The sequence below is a fragment of the Herpailurus yagouaroundi genome, unplaced genomic scaffold (genome assembly GCF_014898765.1).
Source record: "Herpailurus yagouaroundi ecotype Mexico unplaced genomic scaffold, PumYag 438, whole genome shotgun sequence".
NCBI lineage: Eukaryota > Metazoa > Chordata > Mammalia > Carnivora > Felidae > Herpailurus > Herpailurus yagouaroundi.
In genome coordinates, this window is record NW_024412655.1 from 557,967 (window position 1) to 568,399 (window position 10,433).

A 10,433-nucleotide genomic window follows, 5' to 3' on the forward strand; every position below is an offset into this window, starting at 1 on the left:
TGAGGTCAGTTCACTTGGAACACACAGGAAATAGATCTGCAGAGCGGCAAAAGGATCTCCACAGTTGCAAGAAGACAGCTTGGCAGGATCGAGGTGCGTGTATGTGAACCGGGGGAGGTAAAACAGCATATGCACGGAGGGGAGGGAACCCCTTCTGTGGAGGGACAAAAGGGAGAGCAGGAGAGAAAGAGGCTGTTAAAGTGCGATACTGAGCTAACACAAGAGGAAAGCCTCTCCGGACCACGGACTGGGGAACAAGAAATACGGAGAGTGCCACTTTCTATTTTGCAAACATCCTTAGGAGCTGAAACTCCGAGGTTTCAAAGTGCACGGCTATCTCCGGAAGGGAGCTGGAAGCCATGGCAAGCACTCCTGGGGAGGAGGGAGCTGGCCACGGGGTGCATAGCAAGGAGTAGCGATCTCAGGGGCTCACTGGGAGAGAGCAGTCCCCTTCCCGGAGTACTTCGGGAAGAGGGTTTATAGCCTCCCCAAGGGCAAAAGACCCTGATAAAAGATCAGAATCACGGGGTGGCTCTACCCCAGAACAGGGGAGAGGAGCCGCACTGAGCTGGGTCCCTCAAGACTATGGGTTTTGAATCCCAGCCGAGAGTCCGGAAGGCTGGGAGACCGACCACCCAGACTGGCCATTCTGTGAGGGCTGCCTGAACAGCGCAGGTTAAGATATCCAGTCAGGGGACGAGAGACTGCGGTGTCGCCAGTTTTCTCCCCAACACCGACACAGTTTGACTTCAGAGAGTAGCACAGCAACCCCCAGTGGAGGCAGAACCCGCTGACACCAAACCCCGCCCCTCCGTGCCTGGCGACTGCTTATCGAGGGGAGCAAGACTGACGGACCCAACACAGCTGGCCCCTCTTCCACACCAGCACGGCCACCCATCCCGGGCACCAACACAACTGTTTTCTTTTTGTTTTGGTTTGGTTTTAGGGTTTTTCCTTCATTTTTTTCTTTTCCGTTTCTTTATCCCTCTACTCTTTTTCATTTGGAATCAGGCTCATAGTTTCTGATTTGTTTTTGGCCAATTCTTATTATATACATAATATGTATAAATATTTTTTATCAAGGATTTTTACTCTATTATCTTTTGACCTTCTCTCTTTCATCTTCTTCTTACTTTCCTCTCTCTTTCTCTGGATTTAGACTTACGGTTTTTTGACTCTCCATTTGGATTTCTTTTCTCCCCCTTTTATTTTTCTCTTTTTATGGGATCAGGCTTTCCCCTCCCCCCTTTCCTTTTTTTAATTCCAGGGTTACTTCAACAAACAAATTAAAGCACATCTGGTTGAAGGTCCGAATACTCCACCACTATAAGCAAAGAGGGGCTCTGCAGAGGACTGACCAGTGGGACAGAGCAGCCAAAACACAGCAACAGAGAGCACACAACGTACATCAAAAACACCAGCTCGAGTGCCAGGCCCCGGACAGCGTATAGTTTTAATACAGTAGTGCTCTCAGGTACAGGACACATAACAAGCTTTTAAAACATGCAAAAGACAGAAACTTAGCCAAAATCACAAAACAGAGGAATTCTCCCCAAAAGAAAGTTCAAGAAAAAATCACAGCCAGAGAATTGCTCAAAACATATAAATAATATTATGTGAACAAGAACTTAGAATAAAAGTCAAAAAACTAATAGCTTGGCTTGAAAAAAAGCACAGAAGACACCAGAGAAACTCTTGCTGCGGGGATCAAAGACCTAAGAACTAGTCAGGATGAATTTTAAAAAATGCCATAGCTGAGATGCAAAATAGACTAAATACAGTGACAGTGAGGATGGAGGAAGCAGAGGAGAGAACAGGTGAAATAGAAAATAAAATTATAGGGGCGCCTGGGTGGCGCAGTCAGTTAAGCGTCCGACTTCAGCCAGGTCACAATCTTGCGGTCCGTGAGTTCGAGCCCCGCGTCAGGCTCTGGGCTGATGGCTCGGAGCCTGGAGCCTGTTTCCAATTCTGTGTCTCCCTCTCTCTCTCTGCCCCTCCCCCGTTCATGCTCTGTCTCTCTCTGTCCCAAAAATAAATAAACGTTGAAAAAAAATATTTTTTAAAGAAAATAAAATTATGGCAAATAATGAAGCTGAAAAAAAAGAGGGAAAGGAAATTACTAGATCACGAGGGGAGGATTAGAAAACTAAGTGATTCCATAAAACAAAACAATATCCGTAGCATAGGAGTTCCAAAAGATGAAGTGCAAGCGACAGGGGCAGAAGGTTTATTTGAACAAATTATAGCCGAGAACTTCCCTAATCTGGGGAAGGAAACAGGCATCCAAATCCAAGAGGCACAGAGAACTCCCTTCAAAATAAAAAACAGGTCAACACCATGACATATCATGGTGAAACTGGCAGAATACAAAGATAAAGAGAGGATTCTGAAAACAGCTGAGACAAAAGGACCTTAACCTACAAGGGTAGACACATAAGGGTAGCAGCAGAGCTGTCCACTGAACCTTGACAGGCCAGAAGGGAGTGGCAGGAAATATTCAATGTGCTGAATAGGAAAAATATGCAGCCAAGAATCCTTTATCGAGCAAGGCTGCCATTCAGAATAGGAGAGATAAAGGCTTTCCCAGATAAACAAAACCTAAAGGAGTTCATGACCACTAAATCAGCCCTGTAAGAGATCCTAAAGGGGACTCTGAGTGCAAAGAGCAAAGACTACAAAGGACTAGAGGACATCACCACAAACATGAAATCTACACATAAAACAATGGCACTAAATTCTTATCTTTCAATAATCACGCTGAATATAAATGGACTAAATGCCCCAATCAAAAGATATAGTGTATCAGAATAAAGAATAAATAAAAAAAATTTTAAATGCCATCCATCTATATGCTGCCTATAAGAGACTCATTTTAGACCCGAAGACACCTGCAGATTGAAAGTGAGGGGATGGGGAACCATCTATCATGCTAGTAGACATCAAGCTAGATTTTAAAACAAAGACTGTAACAAGAGATGAAGAAGGCATTGTATCACAATTAAAGGAGTCTATCCATCAAGAAGATAACAACTGTGAATATTTATGCCCCCAACGTAGAAACACCCAAATATACAAATCAATTGATCACAAACACAGCAAACGTACAGATGATAATACCATAATTGTAGGAGAATTCGATACTCCACTTACAACAATGGACACATCATCTAGGCAGAAAATCAATAAGGAAACAACAGCTCTGAGTGACACATTGGACCGGATGGACTTAACAGATATATTTAGAACATTTCATCCTAAAGCAACAGAATACACATTCCTCTTGAGTGCACATAGAACATTCTCCAAAATAGATCACATGCTAGATCACAAAACAGCCCTCAACAGGTACAGAAAGATTGAGTTCATACCATGCATGTTTTCAGATCACAATGCTATGAAACTTGAAATCAACCACAAGAAAAAATTTGGGAAGCCCCCAAATACATGGAGGTTAAAGAACATTCTACTTAAGAATGAATGGGTTGGGGTGCCTAACAGCTCAATTCGTTAAGCATCTGACTCTTGATTTCAGCTCAGGTTATGATCTCACAGTTTGTGAGTTAGAGCCCTGCATCGGGCTCTGTGCTGGCAGTGTGGAGCCTGCTTAGGATCCTCTCTCTCCCTCTCCCTCTCCCCCTGCCCCTCCCCCACTTATGCACTCTCTCACGCGTGCACACTCTCTCTCTCTCTCAAAATAAATTTTAAAAAAAAAAGAATAAATTGGTTAACCAGGAAATTAAAGAAGAAATTAAAAAATACATGGAAGCAAATCAAAATGAAAACACAACTGTCCAGGGACGCCTGGGTGGCTCAGTCAGTTAAGTCTCCCATTCGGCTCAGGTCATGATCTCATGGTCTGTGGGTTCAAGCCCCACATCGGGGTCTGTGCTGACAGCTCGGAACCTGGAGCCTGCTTTGGATTCTGTGTCTCCCTCTGTCTCTGCCCCTTCCCTGCTCATGCTCTATCTCTCTCTGTCTCTCAAAAATGAATAAATGTTGAAAGAAAGAAAGAAAGAAAGAAAGAAAGAAAGAAAGAAAGAAAGAAAAAGAAAGAAAACACAACTGTCCAAACCCTTTGGGATGCAGCAAAGGCAGTCCTAAGAGGAAAACATATTTCCAATTCAGGCCTATCTCAAGAAGCAAGAAAGATACCAAATACACAACCTAATCTTAGACCAAAAGGAACTAGAAAAGCAGCAGCAAATAAAGCCAAAAGCCAGCAGAAGAAGGGAAATAATAAAGATTAGAGGAGATATAAACGATATAGAATCAAAAAAAAAGAAAAAACAGAACAGATCAATGAAACTAAGAGATGGTTTTTTGAAAGAATAAACAAAATTGACAAAACCCTAGCCAGCCTTATTAAAAAGAAAAAAGAGAGGACCCAAATAGATAAAATCACAATGGAAGAGAAGAGATCACAACCAACACCACAGAAATACAAACAATTATAAGAGAATACTCTGAAAAATTATATGCCAACAAACTGCACAATCTGTAAGAAATGGACAAATTCCTAGACACCCACACACTACCAAAACTCAAATGGGAAGAAATAGAAAATTTGAATAGACCCATAACCAGCAAAGAAACTGAATTGGTTATCATAAATCTCCCAACAAATAGGAGTCCTGGGCCAGATGGCTTCCCAAGGAAATTCTACCAGACATTTAAAGCAAAGCTGGGGCGCCTGGGTGGCTCAGTCAGCTGAGCGTCCGACTTTGGCTCAGGTCATTATCTCACACGGTTCATGAGTTCAGGCCCCGCGTCAGGCTCTCTGCTGACAGCTCGGAGCCTGGAGCCTGCTTGGGATTCTGTGTCTCCCTCTCTCTCTGCCCCTCCCCGGCTCACACTCTGTCTCACTCTCTCTCAAAAATAAATAAACATTAAAAAAAAATTTTTTTAATAATAAAAATAAAGCAAAGTTAATACCTATTCTTCTCAAACCATTCCAAGAAATAGAAATGGAAGGAAAGCTTCCAAACTCATTCTAGTAAGCCAGGATTACCTTGATTCCAAAACCGAAGACTCAGCTAAAAAGGACAATTACAGGCCAATATCCCTGATGAAGCTGGATGCAAAAATTCTTAACAAGATGCTAGCAAATCAAATTCAAGAGTACTTTAAAAAAATTATTCACCATGATCAAGTGGGATTCATTCCTGGGCTGCAGGGCTGGTTCAATACTCACAAAGCAATCAACAGCATACACGACATTAATAGAAGAAAGGATAAAAACCATATGATCCTGTCAACAGATGCAGAAAAAGCATTTGACAAAATACACCATCCTTTCTTGATAAAAGCACTCAAGAAAGTTGGGATAGAAGGAACATAATAACATCATAAAAGCCATATATGAAAGGCCCACGGCTAATATCATCCTCAATGGGGAAAAACTGAGAGCTTTCCCCCTGAGATCAGGGACACGACAGGGATGTCCACTCTCACCACTGTTGTTCAACGTAGGTTGAAAGTCCTAGCCTCAACAATCAGACAACAAAATGAAATAAAAGGCATCCAAATTGGCAAAGATAAAGTCAAATTTCCACTCTTTGCAGATGACATGATACTCTATGTGGATAACCCAAAAGATTCCACCAAAAACCTGCTAGAATTGACCCATGAATTCAGAAAAGTCGCAGGATATAAAATCAATGTACAGAAATCAGTGGCATTTCTATATACCAATAATGAAGCTATAGAAAGAGATATCAAGGTATCAATCCCACTTACAATTGTACCAAAAACCATAAAATACCTACAAATAAACCTAACCAAAGAGGTTAAAAATCTGTTTGCTGGAAACTATAGAAAGCTTATGAAAGAAACTGAAGATACAAAGAAATAGAAAAATAGTCCATGCTCCTGGATTGGAAGAACAAATATTGTTAAAATGTCGATACTACCCAAAGCAATCTACACATTCAATGCAATCCCAATCAAAATAGCACCAGCACTCTTCACAGAGCTAGAACAAACAATGCAAAAATTTGTATGGAACCACAAAAGACCCCTTATAGACAAAGTAATGTTGAAGAAGAAAACCAAAGCAGGAGGCATCACAAGCCCGGACTTCAAGCTATACTACAAAGCAGTAATCATCAAGACAGTATGGTACTGGCACAAACACAGACACACAGATCAATGGAACAGAACAGAGAACCCAGAAATGGACCCACAACCGTATGTCCAACTGATCTTTGACAAAGCAGGAAAGAATACCCAATGGAATAAAGACAGTCTCTTCAGCAAGGGGTGCTGGGAAAACTGGACAGCGACACGCAGCAGAAGAATGAACCCGGACCATCCTTTCTCACACCATAACGCAAAAATAAACTCAAAATGGATGAAAGACCTCAATGTAAGACAGGAAGCCATCAGAATCCTCGAGGAGAAAGCAGGCAAAAACCTCTTTGATCTTGGCTGCAGCAACTTCTTACTCAACACATCTCTGGAGGCAAGGGAAACAAAAGCAAAAATGAACCACTGGGACTTCATCAGAATAAAAAGCTTCTACACACGGAAGGAAATCAGCAAAACTAAAAGGCAACCGACAGAATAGGAGAGGGTATCTGCAAATTTGCAAAGGGTTAGTATCCAAAATCTATGAAGAACTTAAAGAACTTAAACTTAACACAAACGAAAATAAATAATCCAGTGGAAAAAAAAACGGCAGAAGACACGAATAGACACTTTTCCAAAGAATACATTCAGATGGCTAACAGACACATGAAAAAATGCTCAACATCACTCATCATCAGGGAACTCAAATCAAACCACAATGAGATACCACCTCACACCTGTCAGAATGGCTAGAATGAACTCAGGCCACAACAGATGTTGGCAAGGATGTGGAGAAATGGGAACCCTCTTGCACTGTTGGTGGGAAATCAAACTGGCGCAGCCACTCTGGAAAACAGTGTGGAGGTTTCTCAAAAAATTAAAAATAGAACTACCCTACGACCCAGCAACTGAACTACTAGGAATTTACGCAAAGGATACAAAATGTTGATTCGAAGGGGCACATGAACCCCAATGTTTATAGCACTATCAACAATAGCCTAAGTATGGAAAGAGCCCATCAAAACTGATGAATGAATAAAGAAAACGTGGTACATATATACGACAGAAAACTACTCGGCAATGAAAAAGAATGAAATCTTGCCATTTTTAACAACGTGGATGGAACCAGAGTGTATTATGTGAAGCCAACTAAGTCAGTCAGAGAAAGACAGATATCACATGATTTCACTCATATGTGGAATTTGAAACACTCAACAGATGAATATAGGGGAAGGGAAGGAAAAACAAGATAAAAACAGAGAGGGAGGCAAACCATAAGAGACACTTACAACACACAGGACAAACTGAGGGTTGCCGGAAGGGGTGGGAGGATGAGTGAAATGGGTGACGGGCATTAAGGAGGGCACTTTGCAGGATGTGCACTGGCTGTCATAGGTAAAAGATGAATCACTGGGTTCTACTCCTGAAGCCAAGACTACGCTGTATGTTAACTAACTTAAATATCAATATATGCCACTGATATAATATATTTATATTTTGGCCAGACTACTATTTGCCCCCAACTGTGATGTTAAACAACTGTCACTGGAGCGCCTGGGTGGCTCAGTCAGTTAAGCGTCCGACTTCGGCTCAGGTCATGATCTCAGAGTTCGTGGGTTCGAGCCCTGCACTGGGCTCCACGCTAACAAAGCAGAGCCTGCTGAGATCCTGTCTCCCCCACCCTCCTCAAAAATTAACCAAAAGAGAGAGAGAGAGAGAGAGAAGTTTCCATTTACTATATTCCATTACCAGCAAGAAACTGCCTCATCAACACAGATCATGTCTGTGGAACAAAATCCTATCAGACACCTAGCTCCCTAGCTTTGATATCTGGGTTTCAGAGCACTGGGTTTAGCAAACTAAACTTGTATATACTATATTGTTCCATTTAACGAAGAACAATCCACCCTGCTTGCCGGCTTCAGGTAAGAACTAGAAAAATATGCCACAGAATCATGTGTTCCCTTTAAATTCTACTTTATTTTTTTTTTATTTTTTTTTTAACGTTTATTTATTTTTGAGACAGAGGGAGACAAAGCATGAATGGGGGAGGGTCAGAGAGAGGGAGACACAGAATCTGAAACAGGCTCCAGGCTCTGAGCTGTCAGCACAGAGCCCGACGCGGGGCTCGAACTCACGGAGTGTGAGATCGTGACCTGAGCCGAAGTCGGCCGCTTAACCGACTGAGCCACCCAGGCGCCCCTTAAATTCTACTTTAGAAGCACATGCCAAACCACCTTTATAGTGAGAACTACCTTCCAAAATTAGACTTAATTAAAAAAGGTATTACTACTTCCTTTGAGAATTAGAAACTAAAAACAGTAAGGGGTACCTGGGTGGCTCAGTCAACTGAGCGTCCAACTCCTGATTTCAGGTCAGCTCATGACCTCACTGTTTGGGAGTTCGAGCCCCACGTCGAGCTCTGGACTGACGATGAGGAGCCTGGGATTCTCTCTCTGCCTCTCTCTCTCTGTCCCTCCCCACACATGCTAGTGCATTCTTGCTCTCAAAATAAATAAAAACGTCTTTAGAAAAGTAGAAATACTAAGAGTCAGATTCTTATTTCCAAAGACGTGATTAATCCAAAGCATTAAAAAATGGCCACAAAGATCGCGAAGGTAGATGAAATCAGTCCAAAACTTAGGTAAAAGGGAGGACCACAATTGGGGATGCTGGAAAGAGATGATCGAATGGTAACTACTGACTGAGCCTAACAGAGCAAGCTGGAACCAGCTGCCTGCAGGAGGGAGAAGTAGTAAAAAGCAAATCTTCTCAGAGAACCTGCAAAGGTTTAGAAATTAAAGATGCCAAGTGCCTCGGGCGGTGGACTCTGGAGGAGGCTAGTCTACCTAAGGGATAGCAGGCCCCTCCAGCACACCCTACAGCCAGGCAGCCCACTCTCACAACCTCAGCAGCAGACGAGAGGTTTCCTCTGGAAAAGCAGGAACACAGAAGCTCTAGGCCTGGTGACACCACTGAATGCTGGGATAAGGCGCCACACTAAGAAAAGCACAACTGAGTGACACCCACTGACGGTGAGACACCCCCTTCCCAGAACAGTGGCAGCTGGGCTTGCAATACTCACCTCCTTCCCCAAGCAGGAATTGAGACTGAAGGGTTGTTCTGGGAGAGACCGAAAAAACCAATGACGTGCGGGTTCCCCCAATGACGGAGACCGCACATCCGTCCCCGTTCAAGGAGCCCTCCCCCCGGGGCCCTGACCGTGCTGGCCAATGCTGGCGCATGCGAGTGGACGGCCTCCAACCAGCAGGCATCAGGAAGCTCGCACGGCACGAGCCAGACACCAAAACAAGCCCCAGAAAAGGAATTCAGAGCAAAGAGCTACGTGGAGGAGGGCACTCCAAAGCAATGCATAGTCTCACACAGAGAAACACAGCTTTAAGAAGCAGATGACACCAAAAAAGGGCAACTCGGACAAGAAGGCCTCAAATGATAAACCTACTAGCAGAAATAAAAGAATTCAAAAGGGCTGGAGGACAAAGTTGAACGTCGTGGAAAATATATTGAACACCACAAAGACCAAGAAGTGGAAAATGAGAGATAAGGTAAGAAAATGTAAGCCAAGAGGTCCAGGTTTCACCCCTTATTAGAGGATCATTCAAAAAGGAGAAAGTGAAAGGAAACTACCAAAGAAATAAAACAACATTTCCTGGGGCGCCTGGGTGGCTCAGTCGGTCAGTTAAGCAGCCGACTTCAGCTCAGGTCACGATCTCGTGGTTTGTGAGTTCGAGCCCCGCATTGGGCTCTGTGCTGACAGCTCAGAGCCTGGAGCCTGCTTTGGATTCTGGGTCTCCCTCTCTCTTTGCCCCTTGCCTGCTCACGCTCAGTCTCTGTCTCTCAAAAATAATAAACATTTTTTAAAAATTAAAAAAAAAAAAAACAAGAACATTTCCCAAAACATTTCTGACATTTCTGACATTCAGATTGAATCATGCCACCAAATGCCACACGTGGGCACAGCATCTTAAAATTTCAAATGACTAGAGGGACACCTGGGTGGCTCAGTCAGTTAAGCATCTGACTCTTGATCTTGGCCTCAGGTCCTGATCTCAGGGTCGTGAGTTCAAGCCCCACAATGGGCTCTGCCTACTTTAAAAAAAAAAAAAAAAAAAATTAAACTTTCAGACCACTAGAAACTAAGAATAGAAATAGAGTCATACCGGGGCGCCTGGGTGGCGCAGTCGGTTGAGCGTCCGACTTCAGCCAGGTCACGATCTCGCGCTCCGTGAGTTCGAGCCCCGCGTCGGGCTCTGGGCTGATGGCTCAGAGCCTGGAGCCTGTTTCCGATTCTGTGTCTCCCTCTCTCTCTCTGCCCCTCCCCCGTTCATGCTCTGTCTCTCTCTGTC

The 10,433-nt window shown here is 43.4% G+C and overlaps 1 protein-coding gene across 2 annotated transcripts in view; it reads right to left on the reverse strand.

Moving 5' to 3' along the window:
• AP2A2 (adaptor related protein complex 2 subunit alpha 2) overlaps nucleotides 1–9,326 on the reverse strand; it is a 75,169-nt gene extending 65,843 nt beyond the window's left edge. For both annotated transcript variants that reach the window (XM_040464273.1, XM_040464272.1), the window contains exon 1: nucleotides 9,152–9,326. In XM_040464273.1, the coding sequence (XP_040320207.1) occupies nucleotides 9,152–9,311 (160 nt within the window). In that variant the 5' untranslated portion in view covers nucleotides 9,312–9,326. The remainder of the gene's footprint in view (nucleotides 1–9,151) is intronic.
• Nucleotides 9,327–10,433: the final 1,107 nt, after the last annotated feature.